This window comes from Schistocerca nitens, chromosome 5 (assembly GCF_023898315.1).
Source record: "Schistocerca nitens isolate TAMUIC-IGC-003100 chromosome 5, iqSchNite1.1, whole genome shotgun sequence".
In the NCBI taxonomy this organism is placed as follows: domain Eukaryota; kingdom Metazoa; phylum Arthropoda; class Insecta; order Orthoptera; family Acrididae; genus Schistocerca; species Schistocerca nitens.
This window is the reverse complement of record NC_064618.1, coordinates 97,768,176-97,786,233: the sequence shown is the minus strand read 5'-3', so window position 1 is coordinate 97,786,233 and position 18,058 is coordinate 97,768,176. Positions and strand designations below refer to the sequence as shown.

The following is an 18,058-nucleotide window of genomic DNA, read 5'->3' as shown; positions in this document are numbered from 1 at the left end:
CGTTACCGCTTCCAATGATTTACCACCTATGGCATAATCGTACTGGAATGGATTTCTGCCCCTATGTATGCGCATTATATTACATTTATCTACATTTAGGGAAAGCTGCCAGCTGTCGCACCATTCATTAATCCTCTGCAGGTCTTCCTGGAGTACGTACGAGTCTTCTGATGTTGCTACTTTCTTGTAGACAACCGTGTCATCTGCAAATAGCCTCACGGAGCTACCGATGTTGTCAACTAAGTCATTTATGTATATTGTAAACAATAAAGGTCCTATCACGCTTCCTTGCGGTACTCCCGAAATTACCTCTACATCTGCAGATTTTGAACCGTTAAGAATGACATGTTGTGTTCTTTCTTCTAGGAAATCCTGAATCCAATCACAAACCTGGTCCGATATTCCGTAAGCACGTATTTTTTTCACTAAACGTAAGTGCGGAACCGTATCAAATGCCTTCCTGAAGTCCAGGAATACGGCATCAATCTGCTCGCCAGTGTCTACGGCACTGTGAATTTCTTGGGCAAATAGGGCGAGCTGGGTTTCACATGATCTCTGTTTGCGGAATCCATGTTGGTTATGATGAAGGAGATTTGTATTATCTAAGAACGTCATAATACGAGAACACAAAACATGTTCCATTATTCTACAACAGATTGACGTAAGTGAAATAGGCCTATAATTATTCGCATCTGATTTATGACCCTTCTTGAAAATGGGAACGACCTGTGCTTTCTTCCAGTCGCTAGGTACTTTACGTTCTTCCAGAGATCTACGATAAATTGCTGATAGAAAGGGGGCAAGTTCTTTAGCATAATCACTGTAGAATCTTAAGGGTATCTCGTCTGGTCCGGATGCTTTTCCGCTACTAAGTGATAGCAGTTGTTTTTCAATTCCGATATCATTTATTTCAATATTTTCCATTTTGGCGTCCGTGCGACGGCTGAAGTCAGGGACCGTGTTACGATTTTCCGCAGTGAAACAGTTTCGGAACACTGAATTCAGTATTTCTGCCTTTCTTCGGTCGTCCTCTGTTTCGGTGCCATCGTGGTCAACGAGTGACTGAATAGGGGATTTAGATCCGCTTACCGATTTTACATATGACCAAAACTTTTTAGGGTTCTTGTTTAGATTGTTTGCCAATGTTTTATGTTCGAATTCGTTGAATGCTTCTCTCATTGCTCTCTTTACGCTCTTTTTCGCTTCGTTCAGCTTTTCCTTATCAGCTATGATTCGACTACTCTTAAACCTATGGTGAAGCTTTCTTTGTTTCCGTAGTACCTTTCGTACATGATTGTTATACCACGGTGGATCTTTCCCCTCGCTTTGGACCTTAGTCGGTACGAACTTATCTAAGGCGTACTGGACGATGTTTCTGAATTTTTTTCCATTTTTGTTCCACATCCTCTTCCTCAGAAATGAACGTTTGATGGTGGTCACTCAGATATTCTGCGATTTGTGCCCTATCACTCTTGTTAAGCAAATAGATTTTCCTTCCTTTCTTGGCATTTCTTATTACACTTGTAGTCATTGATGCAACCACTGACTTATGATCACTGATACCCTCTTCTACATTCACGGAGTCGAAAAGTTCCGGTCTATTTGTTGCTATGAGGTCTAAAACGTTAGCTTCACGAGTTGGTTCTCTAACTATCTGCTCGAAGTAATTCTCGGACAAGGCAGTCAGGATAATGTCACAAGAGTGTCTGTCCCTGGCTCCAGTTCTGATTGTGTGACTATCCCATTCTATACCTGGTAGATTGAAGTCTCCCCCTATTACAATAGTATGATCACGAAACTTCTTCACGACGTTCTGCAGGTTCTCTCTGAGGCGCTCAACTACTACGGTTGCTGATGCAGGTGGCCTATAGAAGCATCCGACTATCATATCTGACCCACCTTTGATACTTAACTTAACCCAGATTATTTCACATTCGCATTCGCTAATAACTTCACTGGATATTATTGAATTCTTTACTGCTATAAATACTCCTCCACCATTGGCGTTTATCCTATCCTTGCGGTATATATTCCATTCTGTGTCTAGGATTTCGTTACTGTTCACTTCCGGTTTTAACCAACTTTCCGTTCCTAATACTATATGCGCACTATTTCCTTCAATAAGAGATACTAATTCAGGAACCTTGCCCTGGATACTCCTGCAGTTTACCAATATTACGTTAACTTTTCCTGTTTTTGGTCTCTGAGGACGGACGTTCTTTATCAACGATGATAATGTTCTCTCTGGTAAGCCGTCAGGTATTTTATCGTTTCGCCCAAGGGGGGGTCCCTCTAACCTAAAAAACCCCCGTGTGCACGCCACACGTACTCTGCTACCCTAGTAGCTGCTTCCGGTGTGTAGTGCACGCCTGACCTGTCTAGGGGGGCCCTACAGTTCTCCACCCAATAACGGAGGTCGATGAATTTGCAACCATTATAGTCGCAGAGTCGTCTGAGCCTCTGGTTTAGACCCTCCACACGGCTCCAAACCAGAGGACCGCGATCGACTCTGGGCACTATGCTGCAGATATTAAGCTCAGCTTGCACTCCGCGTGCGATGCTGGTTGTCTTCACCAAATCAGCCAGCCGCCGGAAGGAACCAAGGATGGCCTCAGAACCCAAGCGGCAGGCGTCATTCGTTCCGACATGTGCTACTATCTGCAGCCGGTCACACCCAGTGCGTTCAATAGCTGCCGGAAGGGCCTCCTCCACATTACGGACGAGACCCCCCGGCAAGCACACCGAGTGCACACTGGCATTCTTCCCCGACCTACCCGCTATTTTCCTGAGGGGCTCCATAACCCGCCTAACGTTGGAGCTCCCTATAACTAATAGGCCCGCCCTCTGTGACTGTCGGGACCTTGCCGGAGAATCGGCCACTGGCCCAACAGGCGAGGCATCCTGTGGTGGCTCGGAAACGATGTCATCACCACTAGGAAGCACCCCGTACCTGTTGGAAAGGGGTAAGGCAGCCGCCACGCGGCCAGATCCCACCTTCGCCTTTCGGCCAGGCACGCGCGAGCCCACCACTGTCCGCCATTCACCCTGGAGTGATGGCTGACCGGTAAGATGCTCACTGCCGGAAGACGCAGCGACATCAGGGGTTCCATGTGATTCCAAGGCCACCGAAGTAGGCATAGGTCTCACCACAGTTGCCCCAACGCCACTACGAGCCGACGCCTGCGCCTCGAGCTCGATGAGCCTAACAGACAAAGCCTCCACCTGTCCCCGAAGAGTGGCCAATTCTCCTTGCGTCCGCTCACAACAACCACAGTCCCTACACATGACTATGTTTACCCTACTCTATACGGTGACAAATTCCCAAGATAATCTTCTGATGAGCTACTCTGATAATCAAGAAACACTCACTGAAATACGAGACGCGAAAACTACGCTAGGTTTTCCCAGAAAAACTATTTAAAAGCTAAGCGCAGCAAATAAGTACAAAAACACTGTTATTGAAATAAAAGGTTCTACCTAGTAAGCACTCGAACACGCAAGAAATTACAAAAATAAACTAGTAATTACACAGATAACTGAAAATAAGTCGCTGCTGTTTGTAAAATATGTAAGAAGCAAACGGTGTACTCGCCTTAGTAGTAGCAGGAGCTAGCGATGCGCTCTCGCTGACGGTCTAACTGACACTTATGGCCAACACAGACTGCAGCCCAGTCACAGACATTTACTTCTCTATAAAAGGCAGGGCCACGTATAGAAGTGGCCATGTTTATATATCAACTATGCTGCAATTACTGCACAGAATTTTAGTTGGTCATGACAAGTAGTAAACTGTGTACACGGATGAATGGCCATTGGCAAACTGCAAATGTGACCATCCAGTTGTGAATATACTGCACACCACAACACAAATGACTTCCATAGTTGCTACACTACATGACCCATTTCGATACTCCCTTCCAGCATTAGTTTGTCTTAACTACACAGCAAGTGGAAATTGTCTCCACAACACACCCTGTGCTCTCACTATAACCTAGGGCTAATCTTCTGCTAAACTATTTCCTGTTGCCTAACCTTTCTTTTTCCTTTTCCCTTCTTTCCTCTGTCCACATCAGTTCTTCCCCATCCAGATTGTGTACTGCCTACCTCCCCCCCCCCCCTCTCTCTCTCTCTCTCTCTCTCTCTCTCTCTCTTTCCTCCTGGTCTCCTTTTCTGATGCACCACACATCAGTCAGCTATATATGAGTGACCGCATTTGCTTTCTTTTTTGTGCAAAACTGAAAGGCATTATCTTAAATGTTTTGCACTATCAGGACAGAAACATTTATTCACCATGGATAACTATAATAAATAAAACAAATACATAACACAAGCAACAACACATCACACACACATGACCGCCATCTCCTGAAGCTCGGGCTGGAGATGGCAGTAATGTGAGCGTGAGGCGTGCTTGCTTTGTGTGTGTGTGTGTGTGTGTGTGTGTGTGTGTGTGTGTGTGTGTGTCCTTTTCTGGAGAAGGTTTTGGCTGAAAGCTAATGTGTAAGTGTCTTTTTGTTGTGTCAGTCTGCAGCTCAATGTGTCATCTTTACGGTGAGTAGCACTCTACCTTTTCCTTATATTGTTGATCTTACAACCTGGAGTTTCCATTGTTTGAACTGTATTAACACATGTTGATATCAAGATAACTTTAAAGCTTATAAACTAACTTGATAGAAATCAGAAAGATAATATGCTGAATAATCATCAGGCATTTTGATTCCTTAAATAAACTCAATTAAAAAGGATTTACACAACGTACCTAGAAGCTCTGCCACAGGTGTTGAGACATCTGCTCCATTCCCAATCCAATACTTGATTCTCTCAAAATTTAAGGACACAAGTTTCTCATTTAATTGATTTGGCATAGGATCGTAACTCCCCACTTGTTCAATGACTGGATCATACTGCTCCCTGTGCCTCTGGAAAAAGAATATAAATTTAGTGCTTTACAGGAATAAAAATTGCAGTAGTTATTGATAAATCACGAAAGAAAGAGATAAAAGAGAAACATATCAGAAAGAGAAGAATCTTCAAGGTGCTTTCAGATAAACTAATATACAGCAGTATACAAAATGACTGAGATGAACAGTTGAGTCACTGCCAGGTCCATCATCATCTGAGGATATTGTAACTTCAGGAGCACTCTACAAAGGAATAGGAATTTTATTAATGTATATAACACTAAAACATCACTGAAGTTTAGTGCACAGTACCAAGTAAATACAGGGCTTCTGTGGCTAAAATCCTTACCCAATATCAGTTAGCTCGAAAAGGGGGGCATTGTCTTGAGGCTCGGCTACATGCAAGCAGCAATCTGGAGGGGGTGGGGAAGGGATAGTAGTGGTGGGGAGAGAGACAAACACTGTCTGGGAGTGTGCAGGGACTAGACAGCCAATAGGTGCAGTGTCAGGAGGTTGTGGAGCAAGGAAGTGGGGAAAAATGGAACAAAAAAGGAGGTACAGGGGAAGATGGGTGGCTGCGTTGGCAGAGGGCTGTAAATAAACAGGGTGGGAGATGAGAATGGAGAGTATATGATAGGATAGAGGGCATTGAAACTGTTCGGCGAAGGGTGTGGGGACAGTATGTTATCATAGGTTGAGGCCGGAATAATTATGGGAGTGGAGAATGTGTTGTAGGGATAACTCCCATATGTGCAGTTCAGAAAAGCTGGTAGTAGTGGGAAGGATCCATACGGCTCGGGTAGTAAAGCAGCCATCGAAACCAAGTGTGTAATATTCAGCTGCATGTTATGCTACAGGGTGGCCTACTCTGCTCTTGGCCACTGTTTGATGTGGCTGTTCATTGTGATAGACAGCTGGCTGGTAGTCATACCAATATAAAAAGCTGTGCATTGATTGCAGCAGAGCTGGTAAATGACATGGCTGCTTTCACAATTGGCCCAGCCCCTGAGGGGTAGGACACCCTGCGACAAGACAGGAATAGGAAGTGCTGGGTGGGTGGATTGGGCAGCTTTTGCACCTGGGTCATCCACAGGGATACGATCCTTGAGGCAAGTGGTTGGGATTGGGATGGACTAGGATGTTGTGGAGGTGGGAAGTACCTTGGGTAGGATGTCACTCATTTCAGTGCACGGTGATAGGCAATCAAAGCCCTGACAAAGGATATGGTTCAGTTGATCCAGTCCATGATGGTACTTTGAATTTCTTGGGGGTGGTGAGAAGATTGCAGGTGTGAGGGGAAATGGCACAGGAGATCTTTTTGTGGATTAGATCTTGAGAATAGTGACTGTCTGTGAAGACCTTGGTGAGACCCTTAGCAAACTGGACAAGGGAGTTCTTGTCACTGCAGAAAAGCCTTTCCCATGTGACCAGGCTGTATGGGAGGGAGTTTTTGGTGTGGAATGGATGAAGCTGTTGAACTTCAGGTATTGTTGGTGGTTGGTGGATTTAATGTGGACAGAAGTGTGGATGGAGCCATCAGAGAGGAGGTGGTCCCAGGAAGATGGTACACCAGGCTGAGGAGGACCATGTGAAGTGGATTGGGGAGTAGGTGTTGAGGTTGTGAAGGAATAAAGATAGGGTGTCTTGACCCTGGGTCCAGATCATGACGATATCATCACTGAACCTGAACCAGACTCGGAGTTTGGTGTTTTGCCAGGCTAGAAAGGTCTCCTCTAGATGCCCCATAAAAATATTGGCATATACCTTCCTTGTACATCTTACTGGCTTTATCCTAACCCACAACTACTTCTCATTTGAAATGGTATATAAACAAATCCATGTCACAGCCATGGGCACCCGCATGGCTCCCTCATATGCCAATCTTTTTATAGGTCATCTAGAGGAGACCTTCCTTGTCTCTCAAAACACTAAATCCCTAGTCTGGTTCAAGTTCATTGATGATATCTTCATGATCTGGAGGACGGTGGTTCTGAACCATGTACGGCCATCCTGATTTACGCTTTCCATGATTTCCCAATATCACTTCAGACAAATGCCAGGATGGTTCCTCTGAAAGGGCACGGCCAATTTCCTTCCCTAATCCGATGGGACCAATGACCTCACTGTTTGGTCCCCTACCCCAAATCAACCAACCAACCATGATCTGGACCCAGGTCCAAGACACTCTATCTTCATTTCCTTCACAACCTCAACACCTTCTTTCCTGTCCGCTTCATGTGGTCCTACTCAACCCAGTGTGCCACCTTCCTTAATGTTGTCCTCCTCCTGTCTGAGGGCTTCATACACACCTCTGTCCACATTAAATCCACCAATCACCAACAGTACCTGCATTTTCACACCAAAAAATCCCTCCCATAGAACCTGGCTTCTCCAGGATGGCACATCTTCCTTGCTCAGTATGGTGAGGGTCTCACCAAGGCCTTCACAAACAGGCACTATCTCCCAGAACCTAGTCCGTAACAGAGCTCCAGTGCCATTCCCCTCACACCTCCAATCCCCCCACCACCCCCAGGAACCAGCCACAAAGCAGTGTTCCCTTTGTCACCCAATAGCATCCTGGACTGGAATAACTGAACCACATCCTTCACCAGGGCTTTGGTTATCTATCTTTGTGCCCTGAAATAAGTGACATCCTACCAGAGATACTTCCCGCCCCTCCTAAAGTGATTTTCCGTCACCTGTCACTCATCTAACCTCCACAAATCCTAGTCCACAATTGATTTCAATTGTACTTCACTACTCGACACATCTGGAACCTCCCCTCCACCACCAGCTTTTCTGAACTGTCCAGATGGGAGTTATCCTTACAACACATTCTCCACTACCTTAATTATCGTGGTCTCGACCTACGCTAACATACTGTCTCCACATCCTCCACCCAAGTTTCCACCCTCTTTGTCCTACCACCTTCTCCCCATTCTCATCTCCCACCCTGCTTATTTGCAGCCCTCTGCCAATGCACCCACACATAAAATCTTTCCCCACTTGTCAGCCCTGCACACTTCACCAGACAATGTTCATCTCTCCCCACACCCAACTCTGCTACCCCTATTCCTTCCCCTCCAGATTGCTGCTTGTATCCCATGTGATGTTACATTGCGGCCCAAGAAGGTGGAGCACTAAGTAGCAGTCTGCCTTCTTCTATATTGTTGATATTCCTACCTGGAGTTTCCATTGTTTCATTAACTATACAACAAATGGTTAACTTCATTCCTTGCCTTATTTTTACTCCACCCAGGACTTTACAGTATCATAAACACACAAAAATGCATTAAATTATGAAAGGCTGCAACTACCTCATTACTACTGGTTTCTTTCACAACATAAATCTTTCTGTCCCTGCAATGTCTCCTGCATACACAACAGTACAATTAGGTGATTCTATCTATTAAAGCTGAATAACTTTGTAAAATAGTAAAAATTTTCTGCAACAGCATTCCAGCTTTCATCTGATATAACCTACTCTTCCCCAACAACAACCATTCATTTGCCCACTGGGCAATTACTTGATTGCCTTCCTCAAAAGTCCACCATACAATATTTCTGACTTATCCATTGGCTTTTCATTACAGAATTTTCAAAACATTTCACTTACTTTTGTGTGCAACAGCTATAAGTTCAGTTGTGTTAAAGTAGCTGAAATAAGCAAAATATTCCATCATACATGGTGATACTGCCATCAAAGAGCATTTAATATACATTTCTTGTTATAACAGTGTACACATTAATTTACTTTTACTAGTATCTGCACAGTTTTTTCCCTTGTGAGTTGACTCAAAACATGCACAATGCTTTCTTGTTACAGAGGTGAGCTATTACATAGTTTCAGTACCTGGCATTTCATGAAGAATTTTTATGTATTAAAATTTCTGTAAATATCTTTATGTTTAAGTTAGAGAGAGTGTTGTAGTTACAAGAACGATAAAAATAATTCATAGAAGTAAACCCACAGCTCAAGCAACATTATTAAAAGTAAATTTGTATTTGGAGCAAGAAATTGCAAACTGAAAGAAAATCGTCAGTAATGAGATGATATGATCAAATATTGATTGAAAAACAGAAAAAAAATTAAAAATAAAAAGGAGTAAAAGAGAAATGGACTGGATTAAAGCATATGAAAAATGAAAGTAAACTCCAGAACAAAGAGAATACTTATGTAAATGATTACAGTGAATCAGAAGCAAGATCTATTGACAGCTGCTTTCTGTTAAGAACTCCTGGGATTTGAGGAGGTTGGTGTGATTGCCAAGTTGTGGTTATCAACAAAAGCATGCAGTATCCAGTCATATAGGAGTTAGAATGTGAAATGGAGTTTCAAGATTCCATTTGGTGAAGCCTTACTGCACAGATGATAGATAGTTGTATTGTGTGCCAAGCATATATTCACTCCTTTGCATCTGCCCATCTTCTGTGGGCAACTAATGGGCTTACTACAACACCACCCTATGCATACTGCACCAGTGATCAGATTACCTTGTGCCACTGACAGCACAACACAGGTGACTGACTGGAGTGGTGATGTACCCAGGAGACAAATGGCCTGCTGATGAGTGAAGTTTCATCATCATCAGTTATGTTGTGTCGATTCCCTAAGGTCTCGACACAATGAGTGGCTAGGTGCACGCGAAACTAACGCAGACGGGCGTAATTTCTGAAACAGGAGACTGGATGAAAACTATAAAGAAAAGAAGAGAGATTGTCATCTACTTAACTTTTAATGATGTTCTTCTTGTTGAAATACATCTCTTGCATAGTAGTAAGCCATTAGCAATGATACACATGGCGCCTTGCTAGGTAGTAGCGATGGACTAGCTGAAGGCTATTTAATCTGTCTCTCGGCAAATGAGAGGAAGACGTGATACGTCTTGTCGCAAGCTATGTCGTCCGTACAACTGGGGCGAGGTCTAGTCCGTGTCTTGTGACCTGCCCTGTGGTGGCGCTACGTTTGCGAATACACAGTGGCGACACGCGGGTCCGACATGTACTACAGGACCGCGGCCGATTTAAGTTACCACCTAGCAAGTGTGGTGTCTAGCGGTGACACCACATTCCTCCCCCGCAAATCGGCGAACGGTCGTGAGATAAGGCTTCCGCCCGCCGTGGGGAGGACCCCATGTTGACGTATGCGATGAGGTGGGGAGCCTAACAACAGGCGAGGCTGTGCCACCCGCACCCGGCCATTCGGTCCGAGGGGAGCTAGGAAACGCCTGCAAACCTAGTCCAGGGTGCACGTCAACATGAGGTGCAGGCGCACGTAATGATATAAGAGGAGCCGCGGGGTCGACCTCCATGTGGTCGGAGCACCCGACGGGCGAAGACGACAGCTGGTCCGGAGCGGGCAAGAGGTCCATGGCGGAGGACGGCTGGTCACGGGAAGCAAGCGGCGGCGCGTGACCCAGGGAGGCGCGAGGCGGCTGCAGCGAAGCGTCCGCTGCGGGCGGCGCCGGCGGCGGCTGCGGCGGCGCGACGCCATGAGGCAAAATGGAAGGCATCGTCGGTAACACCTGGGGATGAGGCGAGCCAGTAGATGGGTCCCCAAGGCGCTGACCGGACGGCTCCGTCGCTGAAAGCAGACGGGGAGCGGCAGAACCCAGGCGACGACAGAGGCGCAGCTGATTGAGATGCCGACGCACCTCACCAGAGGCCCCCAAAACCAAATACATCGCGCGGCCGAGGCAGCGAAGAATGCGCCCTGCGAGCCAACGCTGTGAACCGCGATAGTTGCGATAATAGACAACGTCGCCAGGAGCAAAAGCAGGAGACTGCCGCTGCACAGGAACCTGATGTGGCGGATGCAGCAAAGACATCAGAGTTCGATGAGGACGACCATGGAGCAACTCAGCCGGCGAGCGACCATCGCGGGGCTGAGAGCGATATGAGGACAAAAAGAGCAACAAAGCGTCCTCCCGAGAATGCGACTCTTTCAACTTCAACATCTGCGACTTGAAAGTCCGGACCAATCGTTCAGCGGCACCGTTTGACTGAGGCGAAAACGGCGCGGATGTCAGATGTTGAATACCATTGGCCTTGCAGAACGACTGAAATTCTGCGGACATGAATTGTGGGCCATTGTCGGAAACAATAGTCTGCGGAAGACCTTCAAGGCAAAAGATAGCAGACAAGGCTTGGATTGTGGCAGAAGACGTCGTGGAAGACATCCGGACAACAAAAGGAAAATTACTGAAAGCATCGACCACAACCAACCATCGAGCATTCCAGAATGGACCAGCAAAATCGATGTGCAAGCGTTGCCAAGGGGAAGTGGCTTTCGGCCATGCAAAGAATTTCCGCGGCGGTGCGGATTGTTGTTCGGCACACGCCACGCAAGAGGAGCACATATTCGCAATCGCAGCATCGATTCCGAACCAAGTACAGTGCTGTCGAGCAAGTTGTTTCGTTCGCACTATACCCCAATGTCCTTGGTGAAGAAGCCGTAAGACAGAGGACTGTAACGAACGTGGGACTACGACTCGGGATTGATCATTATCGGAACGCAACAACAAAACACCACGTCGGACAAAAAGTCTCTCCTTGTGAGCAAAAAATCTGCGAACCAAAGGATCCTCGATCCGTGACTTTGACAAGGGCCAGTGCGTAGCAACAAAACGCAAAACAGTAGCAAGGACAGGGTCAGCAGCTGTGGCCGTAGCTACACGACGAAAATCAATCGGAAACGATGCGACCACGTCATCGGCTTCCGAATCAATGAACATGCAAGCAAGTTCGGAAGAATCGAATGCTTTATCCTCAGCAACAGGCAAACGGGACAACGCATCAGCGTTTCCGTGCTTAGCAGTGGACCGATACAAGATATCGTAGCGGTACTGCGAGAGAAAAAGAGACCAGCGAATGAATTTCTGCGCTGTACGTGGAGGTACAGGCTTGTTTGGATGAAAAAGTGATGTCAAAGGTTTGTGGTCCGTGATGATTGTAAAGTGACGACCATACAAGAAATCGTGAAACTTTGTTACACCAAACACAAGAGCCAAAGCTTCCTTCTCTATTTGGGAATAATTTCTTTGCGCAGATGAGAGCAATTTGGACGCAAAGGCAATAGGGCGATCATGCGAGCCATCCTTGTGCGCAAGCACAGCACCGATCCCGAAATCCGAGGCATCTACCATCAACAAAAGGGGTTTTCGGGGATCGAAGGGCGTAAGGCAAGTATTTGAAAGTAACGCCGATTTCAACTGGCGAAAGGCGCGTTCGCATTCCGTCGTCCAGACGAACGGAACACCTTTACGGCGTAAGCGATGAAGCGGAGCTGAAATGGAAGAAGCATTGCGCACAAACCTATGATAATAATTTACCTTACCCAGCACACTCTGTAGCTGTTTTAAGTTCTGCGGTGACGGCAAGTCCTGAATGGCACGAAGGTGCTCTGGACTCGGATGTATACCTTGGGCGTTAAGGACATGGCCCAGGTACGGTAAGTCCCGAGCAAAGAACACACATTTGTCCTTCCTCAAGCGAAGACCATTTTGTCGCAATACCTGAAATAATGTTCGGAGATTTTGCAAATGTTCTGCTTCTGTCTTTCCTGAGATTACAATATCGTCCAGATAGTTCGCAGCCGTAGGGACCGACGCACAAATAGTTTGTAAATATTGCTGAAATAAAGCAGGGGCGGATGCACACCCGAATGGCAGTCTTTTGAAGCGATACAAGCCAAGATGCGTGTTAACCACTAAGACGCGCTGGGATTCCTCGTCCACAGGTAGTTGCAAGTACGCATCTGCTAGGTCCAATTTTGAAAAATATTTTCCCGGGCACAGTTTGTCAAAAAGATCTTCCGGGCGGGGCAAAGGAAAAGTAGCAGTCACAAGTTGTGGATTCACAGTGGCCTTGAAGTCCACGCAAAGTCTCAGTTTTCCGGAAGGTTTTGGCAAAATTACTAAGGGTGAGGCCCAGAGAGAAGCCTGCACACGTTCAATGACACCGTGAGATTCTAAATCGTGCAATGTTCGTGCGACCTCATCACGCAATGCGTGGGGAACATTGCGCGCTCTGAAAAATTTCGGGTGCGCGTTGTCTTTCAGTTCCAAATGCGCTTCATAGTTCTTAGCGCAACCAAGGCCCGGTGCAAAAATGTCTGCAAATTCTTCACAAAGACTAGAAACACTGGCGGAAGGCACAGTCTGATTCACTGATAGGACCTGATTTACAATAGACATATTAAACAATTGAAACAAATCTAAACCAAACAAGTTCACTGCACTAGAGGAACGAAGAACATAAAATGACACAAGTTTAGTCTGTCCCTTGTATGTGGCAAGAAGGCTGCACTGTCCCAACACAGGTATATGCTGTCCTGAGTAACTAGTTAACGTAACATTTGCGGCACGCAATGGCGGGGCGCCCAGTTGTTTGTACGTGTCGTGATTGAGCAATGAAACAGCAGCTCCGGTATCGAGCTGGAATGGGATCACTTTTCCTGCAAAGTCTAAGTCCACAAAAAGTTTATTGTCTTGTTGACGACAAGAGCGACTGTCTCGTGCAATTTGAACAGAGACAGGTACAGAAGCACTTGCGACTTTACGGGATTTCCGGCGACGTCGACGCACACTTTGGGTGGGACGAACACAGTCACTGGTAGCTAAAGTGTCACTGGACGGGTGGGAATGAACTAAATGAATGTCCATGGGCGAAGGTCCACGAGCCTGATTGTCCTGGGTTCGATTCCGGCGCGAAGCAAAAGGCCTGGAATTTGCGTGATTGTCTGATCGAAGCTTTTTCTGGCAAACACTTTGTACATGTCCTTTCTTGTGACAGTAAAAGCAAATAGCTTGGCGTGACGGGCAATTGTCACGCGAATGTCTAGTCGCACACCGCGGGCAAGATTTCACTGCATGTGCTTGCTTACGCGGCGCACGTGGTTGCAAGCTAGGCGGCCGCAGCGAAGTCGGGCGCGAGGGCCGCTTAGCGTCCCGTGCAGCGGGCCGGGCGGGCCGATTAATGTGACACACTGCTGGCGAAGTTTCAAATGATTCCTGAGCAAAGTCAAGTGTGTCTTGCCTGTCCAATATGTCTATCACTTGTTGCAGGGAGGGATTAACGAGTTTCAAAATCTGTTCCCGTATGCGAACATCAGAAACGTTCTGTGCAATTGCATCACGCACCATAGTATCTGAATATGGGAGGCCACATTCACAGGCAAACGCGCAGTCTCTAGTAAGGCCTTGCAAAGTTGCAACCCACTCCCTATTAGTCTGACCGGCCGTACGTTTTGTACGAAAAAACGTATACCGTTTTGCAACAACATTAACTGTTTCTTTGAAATAGGCATCTAAAGCCGACAAAATTTCCTCGTAGGTCAGAGTTGCTACGTCGCGTCGGGGAAACAATTTCACTATCACACGGTAGGTAGCCACACCGACACAAGAAAGCAAAAACGGCTGCCGCTCTTTACCTTGAATTCCATAAGCTGTAAGGTGGAACCGGAACTGATCGGCCCACTCAGTCCAGCTCTCGGTTGTGGCCTCAAAGGGCCTAAATGGCGGTGCGACAGCGTTGTGTGGCTGCGGTAGCGAAGAAGCGGCTGCCGCCGCATCGGTTTGCAGCGCACGTTGACCCTGGACGAGCTGTCCAAGGGCTTCCAATAACGCCTGCGTCTGCTGATTCTGCAAGCGAAAAAATTCGGACAGTACATCTGGAGATTGCGGCGAAGCCATGACACAAGCAAATTAGAGCAAGTATAACACAAAGACTGCAACGTGGGCGCGGCATCCCATCCTCGTCGCCAAAATATTGTTGTGTCGATTCCCTAAGGTCTCGACACAATGAGTGGCTAGGTGCACGCGAAACTAACGCAGACGGGCGTAATTTCTGAAACAGGAGACTGGATGAAAACTATAAAGAAAAGAAGAGAGATTGTCATCTACTTAACTTTTAATGATGTTCTTCTTGTTGAAATACATCTCTTGCATAGTAGTAAGCCATTAGCAATGATACACATGGCGCCTTGCTAGGTAGTAGCGATGGACTAGCTGAAGGCTATTTAATCTGTCTCTCGGCAAATGAGAGGAAGACGTGATACGTCTTGTCGCAAGCTATGTCGTCCGTACAACTGGGGCGAGGTCTAGTCCGTGTCTTGTGACCTGCCCTGTGGTGGCGCTACGTTTGCGAATACACAGTGGCGACACGCGGGTCCGACATGTACTACAGGACCGCGGCCGATTTAAGTTACCACCTAGCAAGTGTGGTGTCTAGCGGTGACACCACAAGTTATGAATGTCACTTTTGCACTAACTCAAACAATTATTGTGTATGATTGTTATGGTGGTGAGGAGAGAGGACACATTCCACCAGTGGCTGGGAGAGAGACAGTAGGGTCACTTGTAATATAATGGTCTGGGAAGGCATTGGTACGTCTCCATATCAGCAGCCTCCTATGACTCAGTGCTACGTCACAGATAGCTAGTATTCTCATGTGTTACATCTTATGGGACACTATCTTGTATAGTTAGGCTCCTTCAACAATCTAAAATACTGGTAAGGCATCCAGAAAATTCCTTTCATGTTCTTAATTTTACTGGTAATCAGTGCACTTTTAAACACCAGAAGCATGTCAACATGAAAATGTACAATAGTCTGAATGCTCAAGCTCCATAATAATGCCGAGTCTCATATTACTTGAAGAACTTTATACTGGAAAACTGCAGAAGGAATGATGATGAAAAGTCAATATAAAGAAATACTTCCGCTATAAATAAATAAAATAAATGGTTTGCAAACTGAGATGTGATCTCCATGTAAGGTGGGACATCATGCTATAACTGGTTAGTCAATTTGTTACTTCTTTCACTGATCGTACTTACAACAACCATTACAATGTGGACTCCATCAACAGGTCCTTTTTTTTCCAAATGTAGACTCATTAAAAAGAAAAGCAGGTCATTTTTCATTCTACTGTTGCTCTCAGACTCAGATGGATTGATAAATTTCATAAGTGAATAAATGTACTGTGAGGCTGTGGTTTAACATTCCCAAGTGTTTAAAGAAATACCTGCAAGAAGTACTCCTGGATGAAGTCCACATCTAACAGCAATTACTTTCTTTTGTGCAGTGACTACTCTTTGCCTAAGTAAGGAGCTACCCCAGAATATCATCCCATAAGAAATTAGTGGATGAAAATACAGTCGATACTGTTTATAGAGCCATTGATTTTAATGATGTATTGGCTATAACAGCAAAAACTAACAGTCCCATCTAAATCCTATGTAAACACTATATCTAAAAGATAGCTTAGTACAACATCACTTATTGTGACTTATAAGATGAAGTATTTTTATTCCATTTTTAGAGAGATATATCACCTATAAAGTCCATGGTCATTTTTGGTTTCAAATTAGGCATCAAAATGAATACACTGTCAAATACAAAATGCGTACGCACATCTTAAATGCTGAAAGCAAACTGATTACCTTAAGTAGGAAAGCCTACTGTAGTATGCATTACTCTACTGCATTTCAAAGTTAAGGCAACTGGTTAAAAAACTTAACAACACTGTCTGCGCTCTGGTCATAGAAAGCTAGAAAATTAACTTCCAATATGTGTTATTTTTTTAAAGTATAGAAGAAGAATAATAGTGTATTCATTATTGATGTTATGTGTGTTAGAATTTTCAATGTGTTAGCTGCAGTATATCAAATTTGTAGAACATTTTAAAGAAAAATGTAGGAGATGGTGTACACTTTTGTGTAATTTATATAACGAATTCTGTCTTTTCATTTTGCTCCTGTTGACTCATTTTTGTAATACACTAACTGGAATGCCAGTGTGTCATTTGTGATTACTGAACTATACAGCACTTACAGCAAGTTTTAAATGTGCTCAACATTTTATCTCATTCAATATCCAAAACCATGTTCAACATTATTCAACAATTTACATTGTTGCTACTTCATTCTTCACTTATTAAAGGTTTTTGCATTTTACTGGCATTTTATTGCTGTACATACTGCATAAACATAAAAGTCCTCTTCAGTCCCTCTGAAGGATTAACACTAAGGCAGCCTAAAATTTATAGTCATGAAATATTTATCAAGAAAGAAGGCAGAAATCCTGTTTGTGTGACTATCAGCTGTAACGAGGGTAAACCGTCAGGCCCTTTGACGTCGTAATAACCATTATGACTCTATCCAAAATTTTTTAATTTATTGAGTGTTATATCCCCAAAATTGGCAATTATTCTCCTTTGTATTAAAGAATCCAAAACAATGTAAATCGACAGAGAAAATGTCAACAAAAAATAAAGATATGTATATAAAGTTGTACATGCATGCAGGTTTGTAATACAAGTATTTCTAGCAATAAATTCTTTTGAACATGTATGTATCTATATGACTGGCAAAAGAAAAGCGGGAGGACCATGCAGTACCCTAAGCACAAGAAATGTAAAAAATTTAAGATGTACATGATTAACCATGTCAGTTACCGAATTTCAGGTTGCTACAACTTAACTTCAGTATAAAGAAAGGTATTTTGTTGTATCAGTCCCAGCTGCAGTAAGAACTACAAGAGAATAAAATTACAGAGGCACACATTGTGATTTGATATGTCATTGTTACCTTCATTCATTTCCAACTCAGTTCACTGATTATGACCTATAGAGTACAAATTTCTGTTGGTAACTGATTTTATTCCAAACAATTCTAGTGACAATCTGCAAGTTTAATAAGTGAGCTAGGGAAGGAATAGCTTTTCCTATGCAGAAACAAGATTGATTTTATCAGCAAGAACTGATAAACTTTTCAAACACTGCCATGCTGAAATGCAGGTACAACTTACAAACAGCAAAATCCCACTGGTAAGTGGGCAACTGATGGAGCTGCTGTGTTTGTCATCGAAACTTATCACTTGTCTTCAAGTAGCTGCACAACTAATTTATTGAGTAATGGATTGTGTGACATTTCAATTAACACTACACTCTGGTGTGCATACACCACCTCAATGGCATCTTGACAGTGCAGCTTTTATTGAGCTTTGGGAACTCCCCCAACCGTTCACATTATTTAAAGACGCAAATGCACACAATGTGCTACGAGGGTTATCTTACAATATCTGCATCCAGGGCTGAATGTTTGGCAGGCACGTACTGCAAGATGCTGCCTGTTTATGCTAAACACCCGGAAAAT

General features: G+C 44.8%; 1 protein-coding gene across 1 annotated transcript in view; it reads right to left on the bottom strand.

Annotated features, from left to right (window-relative positions):
• The window catches only part of LOC126259771 (probable 28S ribosomal protein S16, mitochondrial), a 47,751-nt gene that overhangs the window by 5,684 nt on the left and 24,009 nt on the right, over positions 1-18,058 (bottom strand). Inside the window, exon 2 of the mRNA XM_049956774.1 lies at positions 4,760-4,919. Coding sequence (XP_049812731.1) covers positions 4,760-4,919 — 160 coding nt within the window. The remainder of the gene's footprint in view (positions 1-4,759; positions 4,920-18,058) is intronic.